Source organism: Ostrea edulis, chromosome 9 (assembly GCF_947568905.1).
Source record: "Ostrea edulis chromosome 9, xbOstEdul1.1, whole genome shotgun sequence".
Classification (NCBI taxonomy): domain Eukaryota; kingdom Metazoa; phylum Mollusca; class Bivalvia; order Ostreida; family Ostreidae; genus Ostrea; species Ostrea edulis.
The window spans coordinates 5,805,001-5,820,159 of NC_079172.1; the positions used below are offsets into that span (position 1 = coordinate 5,805,001).

At 35.1% G+C, this 15,159-nt stretch overlaps 1 protein-coding gene across 1 annotated transcript in view; it reads left to right on the forward strand.

Moving 5' to 3' along the window:
* Positions 1-15,159, forward strand: part of LOC125660163 (uncharacterized) — a 38,835-nt gene that overhangs the window by 15,588 nt on the left and 8,088 nt on the right. The window contains exons 16-23 of the mRNA XM_056148339.1: positions 1,777-1,910; positions 3,305-3,434; positions 6,563-6,666; positions 6,756-6,918; positions 7,250-7,375; positions 8,956-9,116; positions 10,267-10,372; positions 10,572-10,703. Of these exons, the coding sequence (XP_056004314.1) occupies positions 1,777-1,910; positions 3,305-3,434; positions 6,563-6,666; positions 6,756-6,918; positions 7,250-7,375; positions 8,956-9,116; positions 10,267-10,372; positions 10,572-10,703 (1,056 nt within the window). The remainder of the gene's footprint in view (positions 1-1,776; positions 1,911-3,304; positions 3,435-6,562; positions 6,667-6,755; positions 6,919-7,249; positions 7,376-8,955; positions 9,117-10,266; positions 10,373-10,571; positions 10,704-15,159) is intronic.

The window sequence follows — 15,159 nt, forward strand, 5'->3', positions numbered from 1 at the left end:
ATTTACATCACTCTGATACCACGCACAAGTACTCTAAAGGTGAAATGAAAAATATTCTTGAGTTCCTCATTGACTATATCTTCATAGTCTTTGGTGATCAGGTCTTCCAACAGTCTGTTGGAATTCCCATTGGCACGAATTGTGCTCCTTTGTTAGCTGACCTGTTTTTATATTCTTATGACGCATACTGTATTCATAAACTTCTACGTGAGAAGAAAAATATTCTTACTGTGGCCTTCAATTCGACATTTAGATATATCGACGACGTTTTATCTATTAACAATAATAATTTTCATTCATATGTCGATTCGATATAGCCCTGTGAACTCGAAATAAAAGACATCATAGAGTCGTCCACCTCTGCTTCATACTTAGATATTTTAACGACAAACTAACAACTCAACTTTATGACAAACGGGATGATTTTAGCTTCTCCATCATCAACTTCCCATGTTTATGTAGCAATATCACCTGCATATTGTGTTTATATATTTCAACTGATTCGATACGCAAGATATTGTTCTGTGTATGATCAGTTTTTAAATCGAAGCAAGCTACTGACAAACAAGTTGATGGTGCAGGGGTTTCAACAGTCTCGTTTAAAGTAAGCATTTCTCATATTTTATGGTCGTTATAACGATCTAGTTTTCCAATACAACCTATCATTGGGTCAAATGCTGTCTAGCATGTTTTATACCGATTGTTGGGCCATCCGTTTACGTGATCAAGACAAAGGGCTCACGGCAGGGAATATCCAGGTATTCGTGTTTGCCCAACTCTATTTTGTTTTGCTTATAGGAGCTATGAGATTGATCACTATTCGTTATATTCGCCTTTCATATAGTAGCGTTTCATAAAGTTTTTACACAACCTATCACTCTCTTGATGAAACCTATCCTTTAATTAAATGAGTATTAGCCATATTGTGTATAACAAATTACCGATATTAGCGACAACCTACACTCAGATAGGTATGATAGTACTTTGAACTGAAAAATGATTGTTCAAGGCACTATCTTTACCCACGTAATGACCGTATAAGACGTGCGGCCTACTCATTCTACGACGAGGCTTCTCTTTTTCTTAGTGCTTCGTTTTATGCTAAGACATGCATGTGGCTCTATGACCATGTTTGGAATATATGTTAAGTTGACGATGAAATGAAAACCTCATACCTATCATACATAAGCCTGTATAAATTAGGAGAAACGGTATTATAAAGGATTCGTGACATAAGATTCAAATTTATTTCTTTGATTTTCTTTTATGCTTATTATAATTGTTGAACATAATTTACTGATAATTAGACAAATTTTGAAGAAGAAAAAATATTTTGGAAGTTATAGCCTCACCATTCCAAAAGTCTATTCTCAGTTTATGATCATGGAACCAGTTTACCGATCGAGATGGTTTACTGGTAGAGTGTTCGCTTTGTGACCCGGTGGTAGTTAGTTCAAGCTCCTATTATACCTTGACCACGGCAAATCTAAGACTTAAAATGACCGCTGCCTCATCAAACACTTTGCATTTAGAAGTGAAAGTCGCGAGAAATGAGACCCCAAAACCCGAGGTCCCGTGTCACGGGAGGCGGCAGTATAGGACGAGCGTATGCACCGCACATACTTTATATTTTGAAAAGGACGCAAAAGAAACAAAAATTGACGTCAGTTTATTTTTGCTTAGGATTATTTCTGATTAAAAACAAATTAAGAATGATAAATGTGTTAAAAAAGAAATGTTGACCATTGCAACTTCTGCAAACTTGTATTTATAAAGTCAAACTGGGTAGTGGAACTAGAGGACAGTAAGCCAAAAATCACCTTCTACGGTACCAATGGAGAGAAAACGGGACAAATGCAGTCACAAACAGAGGTTCAGCTCGGGAAATGGATTGACTTGAAAATTTCCAGGTACTGAAATGTTTGAACATGCTGTGTACTTGTGTAACTGTGGTCTTTTAAGTTAATAAGGTTTCCATGAATCATTTTGTTACACAACATGACAGGATGCTGAGTATATTCGCGTTGCTGTTTCCAACAGTACAAACCCGCTTGCTGAAACGCACGCCTCATGCAGAATACACGTGATGAAGTAGTGATGGTGCAATACTACTAGGCCATTTTTACTTACCTACCAAGTCACCAGCCATATACGTTCTCATTTACAAATATCATAACGCTCGACACATTCACTTTATATTTACCCCAAAAAACTATGTTATCTATATAGTATTAGTCTCACGAATTCTGTGGGTAAATTCAAACCACATACAACATATGTAATAAAGGAAATTACGTGTCACGTATCCTTATTAGTGCAAACTATTGATGAAATGTGTATGCAGTTACCATTTGAGCGAATTGTGTGGATACCGGGTAGTAAGGTCCATGTGAATTTATCCGGACCTCAGGATGTATGAGAATAAAGATTTGGTTTCTCAGATTATAAGTGAGTTAGAATCCGTCACATCGTCTGTTTTAGTTCCTTTCAATTTGAAAAAAAACCCACCTTCTCTCTAGACTTGCTCAATTCTCTGTTGTTTTTGTCCAATATATATTTGGCATTATTTAAAAAGTATTAAACATAGAGACTTGAGCAAGTCCAACCTCCCTCCTGAAGTTGCTTAATTGTTTATACACCGTCATTGATATACCAGCAACTGTTTAAAGTCTTCTTCACAGAAAAGATGATTTGTCAATTAATTTTGATGTTTTACATTCCTACGGTGTATACGCCTTATTATTCCTTGTATTCAGATATTTCAAACACGCGTCTACCTCCTACAGGAAAACTTAATTATAGACGGAGAAGACATTTATAGACTTAACTTTATGATTATGCCTTTGAAATCTTTCAAATTGTTATGATCGACATTTTTTCATGAACGCGCTGCAGTTGTAAACAGTGTGCGTATGAATACAGAATTACTCGATGAATATATGGCGTCAACTATAACGGCTATGAATTTCGACAGAAATGAAAGTAGAATGTAATTATAAGGAATGAATTTCAATTCTGAAAATACATGCAGATATGAACTGCAATGTTTCATGCCAGCATACTCTTCAAGAAGTACTAGTACGCCAACGTGAATTGTCACAGTTGATACTCTCATGTACTTTCAATAATGATAAACATTTCTTGAATGACTTGGTTATCAATCTTTTTCTGTATGGATTAAACTATTTATTACAGTGGATTAAATATTCTTTACGTCATAGACATTATCATGTTGTATAACAATATTATTCTTTTAAAATTTGCAAAAGAAGGAATAATGAATCATTTGCCTTTTCCTCTTTAGATATGGTAGTTCTGTTTTGTTAAATACAACCGATCTCGAGACATCTAGAAGTGTGGTAGAAGCAAAGGCCATTAGTGAACTCCCTGTAGTAATAGAACAGCCAAAGTCAGCCATTGTAGGATTTGCAAAGGTATTACAGTGAGAGTCAGGCAGACCTATATTCGTATAATTCTGTAGATAGTTCTTGTATGAAATATGTACTGAACACAGAAAGAAAGGTATTACAGTGAGAGTCAGGCAGACCTATATTCGTATAATTCTGTAGATAGTTCTTGTATGATATATGTACTGAACACAAAAAGAAAGGTATGGTCCGTTCAGTTTGCTGTTATTTTATCATTTTTTTTTTTACAATTACAAACATATTTCGTAATCATCACAGGGTACAAGTATTTAACAGTATATAAAGGGATCAAATAAACATGTAATAATGCTTCAATCGACCCTTGGGTAGGGTTTGACGTTCACAAATCAGTATCATGTGCGACCATATCCTGCATTCAGTACTGCAACACATCTTTCAGCCGGTTCGCCCTGTCTGCGCACTACTTCTACTGCGCACTGCTTCTACTGCGCACTACTTCTTCTCCCTAAATCATTCTGAGCCGTGTTCACCACAGTTGAAATTCTGTTCTCCAAATGTAGCATGAGAATTTGACTGTCCTCTCTCGATCGCAATTCTGGGTCTGCCACTGCAAGGCTAATCATCAAAGGATCCTGTGGTTTGAAACCGTCTCCAGAGAAGGCTTATTGTCTTCTGGGTAGTTCCCACAGTCCGTGCTGCTGCAGTTTGGGACACGCCTGCTTCACAATGGAGTATCCCTATGAAATCCTCTCGCTGCCTTTTTTTTTTTTTTTTTTGATAGTTGTGGCGTGTGGAAAAATGAGAAAAAATTGGAAATAATCTTATGTTCTTTAAGAATTAACGGTAGACGTTTTAGAAAACAAAACTAGTGGTTAAAATTAGCTAATACCCAATCCACACTTTACTATTGCACGCCTGATTACAAAATGAAAAGACAAACAATTTACTAAACTGCATTGTAGCGTACCGTGCGAAGTGACGCCTTTATTTATTGAGTACAGACATGTATTATTATTATTTTATTCATTTATAAAGCGCAAAATTACCTATAGTTTCTATGCACTGTACAATGTTTGTGCTAATAATCAATGATAATATACTAATAAAAGACCTGCAAGAGCTATAAAGGAAATGATAAAACAATAGAAAGAATTTAAATAAAACATGATAGTAAAATGACAGTGGTTGACTTTGACTTGACAAGGAACAATTGGTATATAGGTATTCGTATGCTGGATCAAAATTCAGTTTGCAAGAGCTTGCACATGGAATCCTTGATATTGCACTGAATTTTACATTCACAGGACATATTCACGCTTGAACAAGAGTGTTTTTAGGTTCTTGCTGAATGCTCCATGTGCTTCAAGCTCTCGAAGTTCCAGTGGCAGTTTATTCCACAATTGTGCACCTAGTGTTTTTATGGCTCTTGTTCCGTATTTGTTCGATGACTTCTTCACTACCAGTTTCCATTGGTCGGATGATGATCCCAAGGTCCCATGTGGCTGGTAAACAGGACATGGCTCTCTCATGTATGCTATACCAGCATGAGAGAGAGTGTAGTGACTTATGTATGGTTGTCAGCACTTTAAACACAACACATTGCTTTACAGGCATGCAGTGTAGTTGTTGAAGTACCGTTGAAATATGTTGTCTGTAGCATATTCTTGTGAGACAACGTGCAGCGTTGTTCTGAGCCACTTGTAGTCGGTGCATGGGGCGATCGGTCATACCAAGCAGGAGGGCATTGTGATAGTTAAGGTAGGATATGACTGTTGCATTGATGACCTTCGTACACGCTTCCTGGGTGAGATGGTGTTTCACCTGGGATATTCTCCTGATATTGTTTATACCACAAACACGTAATAAAAAGCAATCATAGGCATTGTTGGACAAAACACACACTCGTATGTCATTTTCAAAATACTATAAATGTGCTTCCCTCACCGCCCAGGAAAACCCATAGATATAAACCACAGCGTTTGTGGAAAAACTATGGAAACCTGTGTGTCCGCGGCAATATAGTGCGAGGTAAACAAAATAAATGGCAGACCCTCATTTTTACAAAAAAGAAATTGCTGTTTTATTTCAAATATAACTGACATAAAAAAAACTTGACTTCCTCAAGAAGAGCGTGCGGTAGAAAGTGACAATACAACCCCGAAATTCTCAATCGAACAAGTAATAATGATATACTTAAATCTCATTGGTCATTGCCATGTAAACTTTTCAAAATAACCCCCGACACTTCCGCTATTGAAAATCTAAACATGTCGTGAGGACAAATATTTCTCGCTATACTATCGTAACGCGAGAAATTACAATTGTACTCACTTGTTGTTTAAAACAGCAACGTTTGTATCATCACAATGGTCACTGAATAATAGCTACAGTGAATATTTACAATATTAATAGCTATAGTGAATATTCACAACATTAATAGCTACAGTGAATATTCACAATATTAATAGCTATAGTGAATATTCACAATATTAATAGCTATAGTGAATATTCACAATATTAATAGCTACAGTGAATATTCACAATATTAATAGCTATAGTGAATATTCACAATATCAATAGCTATAGTGAATATTCACAATATTAATAGCTATAGTGAATATTTACAATATTAATAGCTATAGTGAATATTCACAATATTAATAGCTATAGTGAATATTCACAATATTAATAGCTATAGTGAATATTTACAATATTAATAGCTACAGTGAATATTCACAATATTAATAGCTATAGTGAATATTTACAATATTAATAGCTACAGTGAATATTCACAATATTAATAGCTATAGTGAATATTCACAATATTAATAGCTATAGTGAATATTTACAATAATAATAGCTATAGTGAATATTCACAATATTAATAGCTACAGTGAATATTCACAACATTAATAGCTACAGTGAATATTCACAATATTAATAGCTATAGTGAATATTCACTGTAGCTACGGTCTGTTTTATACGACATTTTGTCTTTCAAAATTTTAATCAAATTCAGGAGGAAAATGTCAGAAAAATAGACTTCTACCTTTCTCTTTTGTGCAGTATTGTTCAGCATATAGCATAACATGTACATCGTTTGAGGATGTGTGTTTACTTTACACATCTAATTTTCAGAGTTGACATTGTAACCTTTGTTTTCAATATTTCAGAATAAAGAAAATTTTATGGGCTGTATTGCAGACGTGACCTTAAATGATGAAAAACTGGGATTACTTGCCTCAAAACTAAGAAAAACTCCCTGCAAAAGCAATTGGTATAAGGCGTTGATTGATTGATTGATTGATTGACTAGTTTATTGATTGGCTGATTAATTTATTGACTGACTGGGTTTTCACATTTTAGCGTTAGAGCCAGCAATGCAGCAGCCATGGTGTTTGACGGAAATGGATTTGTGAAATTTTCTGTGGATATGATATACCAACTTTACCCAATTAAAGAAATCACGCTCCAGTATAGGACATATCAAGACAACGGCATACTGTTGCTTCTCAACGATCGTCTGCAGGTTACTTTTTACTCTCTGTACTTTGTACAGTGTACTCTTTCTCAAAACAGCATGACGTGACTAACTTTTCTTAGTACTAATCATAATGTTTTTAAATGATTTTAACCAATATTGATTTGTGAAATCAATAATAATCCGAATTTTTACATCAGGTATTTTGTCTTGCAAACATACATGAAAATCAAAAAAAAACAACTTTACCATGAAATCAATGTACTATCGAAATACAGTTTCAAGAAATGATGATGTGAACAATATTTTTGCATACTTAAGGTTACCGGTATATTGTTTATAACTATGTCATTTGATGTATGGTCTATTGATTTCGTAGGCATTACAAGTTCTGATATCCGTCATGGACTGTAGATTACACGTGGAGGCGCGGATCAACAGGGGAACCACCGTTGTTCGTAGTAATTCTACTCAGTACTGTGATGGAAAACAGGGATTTGTGAAGGTACACGGAGCTTAATTTTACATTATTAATTTCTGAGGAAATTACATGTTGTCCGATCAGGATATAGGGCTCACAGCAGGTGTGACTAGTCGACAGAGGATGCTTACTCCTCCTAGTCCAGGGGTCCGTGTTTGCCCAACTATCTATTTTGTATTGTTTATAGGAGTTATGAGATTGATCACTGTTCGTTATCTTCATCTTTCGTTACTATTGATTTTTGTTTAAATTTCATATCCATCGATGTTATTTGCATTATTATATGAGCGAGCATGTACACAAAAATAAGAACTTTACAATAGAATGTTTTATAGATGAAATTAACGAAAACATTTTTTTTATTTGAAATTATTCAAATTTGTTTAGTACTTTGATTTATTAATTACTGGGGTATGAATAAGAGAAGACAACACGATTTGTTACGTATAATGCAAGTATTATGTATCAACATCAAAATTCAAATGAGCGTATACAGAAGTGGGGAGTCACTGAAGCAAAATCAGAAGGCAAGTTTGGATATCTCGAACCCCTTGATACCTCGAAGTTTTATCAAAGACCAAAGATTTCGAGTTACAAATATTTGACTGTATTTCATATTTCTCCATATTGTGTACCGGATATAGCAACTTTGATATAAATTATGAATGCACAATAAGAGACAATGAAAAGTTCTCTTCAGAAGAATCATGATTGCAAAGACATTAATCATCGTTATAAAACATCGCACGCGCTTCCAGTTCAAATTTCCTTATTGGGCATAGTTCTAACAACTTTCCTACAATATGATCCCACATACGCAATATACCCATTCGTTACAAACACAATATCTTTTACTGTAGAATCATAATTGCCAAGACATTTATCATGGATATCTCGGACCTCTTAAACTGCCGCGGTGGTCTAGAGGTTAGAGCGTCCGCATGCGGCAGGCCGGGGTTCGAATCCCGGCCGCGACAGACCTAAGTCGATAAAACAGGCATCAGGTGTGAATGTCACGGGTCCTCGGAGGTGACCTAAAAAACGAATGTCCCGTGTCACAGTAGGTGTGGCACGCTAAAGAACCCTCACTGCTCAATGGCTCTAAACGCCGAGCAAAGGCCCTTCACCGGTCTTGGTGACGTCTGCATATGAGTGAAGAATTCTCGAGAGAGACGTTTTAAAAGAATATTGCCTAGCTGAGTACATGTATCTCAGTAGGTTAGCACGTCGACTGATGAACTGTAGGTCACGGGTTCGAGTCAAGCAGGGGTTTTAGAAAAAAAAATTCAGATTATTTTCTACTAAAACTGCATTTTTCAACAAAATAAGTAAATTTGAAAGTTTTCAATTTCAAAATATTGTTGTACATATCCTTCACTTTTCATCCATATCGAATTTCTCTGGTGTAGCATACCTCCTTAAACAAGATACAATACAATCGAACCCCTAATAATAATCGAGGGGTCAAAGACAAAAGTTTTTGAGTTGCAAATATTTGTATTTTATATTTCTCCATATTGTATGCCGGATATAGCAACTCCGATATAAAAGTTTGATAAAGGAATTTATATGCATTGTTTGAACGAAATGTTCATTTTGTACAGTTAGAGTTTGGAAAAGATATAGACGTTAAAACCAGTAAAGCAGACGAAGTATTTCTCCCAGAATCCAGCACACAGGAAATCACCCCCTCCATAGATGATGGTGTTTACTTGGGAGGGTTAGGATCTCAGAACAAGATGATATCTGGAAAAAGTAAACTCAGGTAAAATACCCGGTAATGTATTTTAATCAGGTGTGAAAGGTTATCTGGAGGCAAAAATGATTTAACCCTTCCCCATTTGTTAATTTGTATACAACTTCAAAATTATGAATGTAAAAGTTAAGCAACATGTATTCCATACAAAAGCAAGTCTAGTGCCTAACAATTTGAAAATTATGAAGAAGTTGAAAAACTCAATTTCAATATACAGTGTACATTTTTCCTAGAATATTTTCATTGGAATCTTAACAATTTTCTCAGGCAAAAGATCCGTTTTCAGATTGATTGCCTTATTAACATGTAAAAACTACTGACAAGGTCAAGGCCCCGTAGTACAGTGATATATCAATAATTTCGTTGTAATTTCACAAGACTGCTGACCTCTTTATGACCTCTTTATGATGTCTTGCTTCTGGGGAAAAAGGACAAGCATGTGGACAAATAAACAGAGCGATTCTTATCGTGATCCAACATCTCTGTGGATTATGGATCCCACCTCTGGTGTGTCCAGGGGTCCATGTTTGCCAAACTCTCTATTTTGTATTGCTTATACGAGTTATGAGATTGATTACTGTTCGATATCTTCACTTTTCATTATGAAATTATAAATGTACAATTAGAGACAATGAAAAGTTCTTTTCAGTAGAATCATTATTGCAAAGACATTAATCATCGTTATAAAACATCGCCCGCGCTTCCAGTTCGAATTTCCTTATTGGGCATGGAACAACTTTCCTACAATATACCCACACATACACAATATGCCCATATGTTACAAACTCAATCTCTTTTACCGTAGAATCATAATTGCCAAGACATTTATAATCAACTAGTTATTAAAACATCGCCCACGCTTCTAGTTCGAATTTCCTTATCATGGACATGACAAAAGTATGTTCAAACGTATACAACATAGCCATATAATACAAACACAATCTCTAACGCTTTGGTTCTTGTTGTAACAATGAATGGTCATACTATGACGACACACATTAAGCTAATGACATGCGTTATTCCGATTATACAGTCGAAACCATGCACTCAGCTGTGTCGGTGAAAATGCAAAACTAATGTTCAATCTCAGTATGAAGTCTGTTTTATTTCTTTAAGTTTCTTTTATTAAGAAGTCGTGTTTGAAAGCTGTTATTTACAGGTCTGTCGTTGGATGCATCTCGAACTTGGTTATAGAAAACAAGGAATTTCCTTTTTACATGGCGGAGGGTGGTAGGAACGTACATCTAGGAAACTGCGAGCATAATGTGAGTTTGGGAAAACTTCAGTATCATACAAACATTGCATATCATTAGCTTTCTCCTCTTGAATGGTGCCAATTGTAAGTTTGTCTACTTTAAAACAAGAAACTCTAAAATCTAACAGTTCAGTGAGCTATAAAATGGCTACAGTAAATCATATATATTTTCAGTTCTTAATCTGACTCCCTATATGTTTTACACATAGGCATGGTTTAAGTGCGTGCGATTTGACGACAAGAGTGAACCAATAGTCCTTGATAAAGGAAGAGATGCAAAATTTGTGTCCCTTGCCATTACTCGTGATTCCATGGGGAGAGTCCTTAACTACAAAACGAAAGTAAGCTCTTTTATTGTATTGTATTTTGGATTTTAATATACATGGTATATATCGAGAGTACTAACATTTTCATTTCCATAAAATGTTATATAATGCTGTTCAATCGCCGAACTCTTGGCATCAGGTGTGAATGTCACGGGTCCTCAGATATGACCTTAAAATGGATGTCCCGTGTCACAGTAGGTGTGACACGCTAAAGAACTCTCACTGCTCAATGGCCGTAAGCGCCGAGCATAGACCTAAATTTGAAGCCTTTCACCGGTCTTGTTGACGTCTCCATTTGAATGAAGAATTCTCGAGCGAGACGTTAAGCAAGATACACTCAAGCAATCAATAAAACATATCAGTTGCTGATTGTCAGGGATAGTAACTCTGAAAAAAAAAGATCCATTTTATGGGCGATAACTTTTAGGAGTCTTGATCGTCTACTAAATTAGATGAAGATTCTTTCTTTCTTATTATCACACTGATTTTGACTACGGATAACTCCGTTTACCTGATCAAGAGATAGGGTTCACGGCGGGTGTGACCGGCCGACAGGGGATGCCTACTCCTCCTAGGCACCTGATTCCACCTCTTGTGTGTCCAGGGGTCCGTGTTTGCCCCAACTCTCTATTTTGTATTGCTTATAGGAGTTATGAGATTGATCACTGTTCGTTATTTTCACCTTTCATGCGACACAGGGAACGACTAAGAAGCGTGCAAGATTAGAAACTCTTTTTGCATTGTAATGCAAGATAAGTAGAAAAAGATATTTCAATATGTATTGTAAAATAACCATAAAAATTGGCTTCATATGAATACTGTTTCTTGTGTTTTATACTTGAGAGCTCCTACACAAGTTAGTCTGATATATTTATCAAAAAGTTCAGTGGAGAAATGAAAGAGGGTGAGTGGGAAGTGATTAGTCATGACTGTCATGGCATTTAACATTTTCCCCACTTACAATTCATTATTTAGCTGCTCAAGATTTACCATGGTTACAATTAGCACGACTGAAATTCCGGAATAAATGTACTAGATAACAGTCTTAATAATATAATTTTTCATAATATGTCATTATGTATCAATCGAGAGATTTTTGCCTTTAAAACTTATGTACGGTTTGCACATGAAAATCTTGTTGCATCATAAAATTTTCGGTTTTAAACAGTTTTTGAAATATATAAACTAACGTCATAATATCCTACGATTTAGAATCAAAAGCGAACATTCAGGACTTTGTATTGAAATTGTTAAGATAGCGCTTTATGGGTATCAAAAGCGAACATTCAGGACTTTGTATTGAAATTGTTAAGGTAGCGTTTTATGGGTATTTGGGGGGGGGGGGGGGGTGAATTTCAATTTCAGCAAAGCTTTTCATTCAAGTATAGATAGATTTACTTTTCAGATATATCCATTTTTTAAAGTTAACATTTTTGTGATTTAAATGAAGCAGCTCAAGCCGTAACAAAAAAGCTCTATAGAAGAGAAAATCATATTGTCCTCCATCTTTATCTTCTACATAACCCTCCACCACAAAATATAGTCCCATCCAAAAATTGTATTTAGTGCACTGCGTTTAATGGTTGAACTTATTACTGTAATGAGTACAGGATGCATTTGTGATGTTAAAATGAAATTCTTAAGCTTATAAAGACGTGAACATTTGTAAGACTTGTGCATGGTGTAGCTGATGTCATAGGATCGGAAGTAATTCATTTTAGTTATCAATTGTTTCAATTTCCCGACAATCTTTCAATATTTGTCGTTTCATAAAATACATGTATTAAATCCACATGTGCTTCCTAAGTTTGGTTTAATGCAGATCATTCTAATTAGAATTAGATTCTTTGATGAAAGGTGAAGATAACGAACAGCGATCAATCTCATAACTCCCACAAGCAATACAAAATAAAGAGTTGGGTAAACACAAACCCCTGGATATACCAGAGGTGGGATCAGGTGCCTAGGAGGAGTATCCAATCTATATTTCGCAGTGTTAGTAGAACGAGTATTCGAGGGGATTTATATTGTAGGATCTAACTTTAATTACATTGAATGCAGACATAGAATAAATGAAGAAGTTTTAAAACAAGATATTTTCTAATGGAGTCATTGTGAAAAGATCGAAGATTCAAACGATTAGTCAAATATTTACATGACAAAAATGTGGACGATATTATCACTTTCAGTTGCGTATACTACATATATGTAATTAGATCTTATGGCTATATTCCTAATTAATGAGCACCTTAATCACTCAATTATTGTAACCTCCGTGAGTTCATTTCCACATTCAATGAATTTTGATATTTTCTTTTATGCCAATTTGCCACAGTTTCTTTTAACTGATTTCAAAATAAGATTAGAATTTTATAACATTGTTTAAAGATCTGACCCAATTACATAGGGAGTCTTCTCATATCAAGCACGTCATCCTTTACCTGCTTCCGTTACGGATCTCAGATAGTTCTTAGTGAACAGGAAGTCGTAGGTAAAATAATCGTCGTAGGCTCTGTCTTACGTAGGGCTTTGAAATGTAGGTAATGTGGGAGTTGCGGGTTGTTCGGATGCTACTACTACAAACAAGAGTCTCGGTTATCATCCCTACCCTCCTTGTATACCTCGGACATCCGAACGCTTGTTTTCAACGAGCTTGGTCCGACTGAATTTTGGTCGGAAGGATTTCTAAGCAAAATCTGCTGGTGCTAAAGTCTTTTATTACTGTTAGATAACTTTTATCTGATCGTCTGAATCCCAACATTCCTCTCAAGTGCTAATACCGCATGCATTTAATCTCATTCGAATCATTATTGATGTAAAAAAAAAAAAAAAAAAAAAAAATTCGCATGAATTTTCCAGAAAACGAAAATATTGCTGATAGTGTTGCAAAAACATTGGTTTATTAAACCAGAAATTACTTTTCATATCTGTCAGGCGTCCATGAAATTCAGCTATATTTTTGTCATGGCTACTTTCATTGCCTCTGCTGGGCTCTATTTCGTTTTGTAACTTGTTTTACATTGCATTCAGTGTTGTTAACTGAACAAACTTCAACCTGTATGTTGGCTTTCGTTTCGATGATTTATGTTGCATATGTGATTTGTGTTAGATTAAGTTGGAATAGACGAAACAAGAAATAATGAACCTCAAATGGAAGCTGAATAAGTGGATTTCATAAAACAAGCTTGGGGAGTGGTTTCAGCAGCGAGAAGTTTCACAATGGATGCTGGGGGTTATGCTGTAATAAAGAAATAGATAGATGAAATAAAGATATATAAGATTAGAATAATATATATATATATATATATATATATATATATATATATATATATACACACAATCATGACTGTATTATGTTTAACGTTGCCCACATAACGTCACGAGTATAACGTCATAATGGAACTTGTTTACATTGTTTAAAAATCTACTGACGAGCCCGCAGGACGAAAGCGCTATAGATAAAAGTTTGAGTATCGGGTTTTATTTTTTGACTTTATTCTACCCCAATACCAAGAAAAAAGAATTTATTGAATATATATATAGAGAGAGAGAGAGAGAGAGAGAGAGAGAGAGAGAGAGAGAGAGAGAAAGAGTTAATATCACACAGTCAAAATAATTAAATAAAAAAGCAGGAAAATATGCAGTTCCAAAATATATTCAAATCACCAGCGCTTTCTGGATTTTAACATCCATCCTTAGGTATTCAATAATTGTATTCACCTGAGGATGGATGTTAAAATCCAGAAAGCACTAGTGATTTGAATATATTTTGGAACTGCATATTTTCCTGCTTTTTTATTTCATTATATATATATATATATCAACTCTTTCTATTTGGATTATATATATATATTATAACATAGAATAAGGATGTCGCCGCTACACCTCTAGCTGGCTGGAGTACTAGGATGGAGCCTTAAAATCTGAGATAGCTTTCTACCATAGGCATTATCACATAGTATCACATAATACGTCACCAGTAGAGACTAATCCAGGTTCAGCGGCGGCACCCTTATTTTGTCTTATCATGGATGTCTACTTGTTGTTTTTATTTTCATTACATTTTATTTTACTCTTATACCAATTCATTTCATTTATTTATTTTCTGATTACAGTATAACCTCTAGCATTAATTGTGAAAAATCTCGCCGCTGGAACCACTCCCCTAGAATCTATTAGAAACAGTCTGTTTTATGAAACTTCTAACTTATTTGAGGTTCACTAATTCATGTTTCGTTTATTCCAACTTAATTTAGGGGTAGGAATGTTAACTGAGGCTCTTACCTATAGGAGTATGGTAGAGAACTGTATAATAAAAGCGCTCTCGCGATGTTGTTTCATTCTGATAATGATTGTGTTGATTTGGAAGGGATTCAGTTTTACCAACCATTGGGCATAAAATTGTTCCATGCGCTTGAAGCGCTGGGTATTCGATTAGTATTAAAGTCTATGAATTAGAAAAATAATGTTC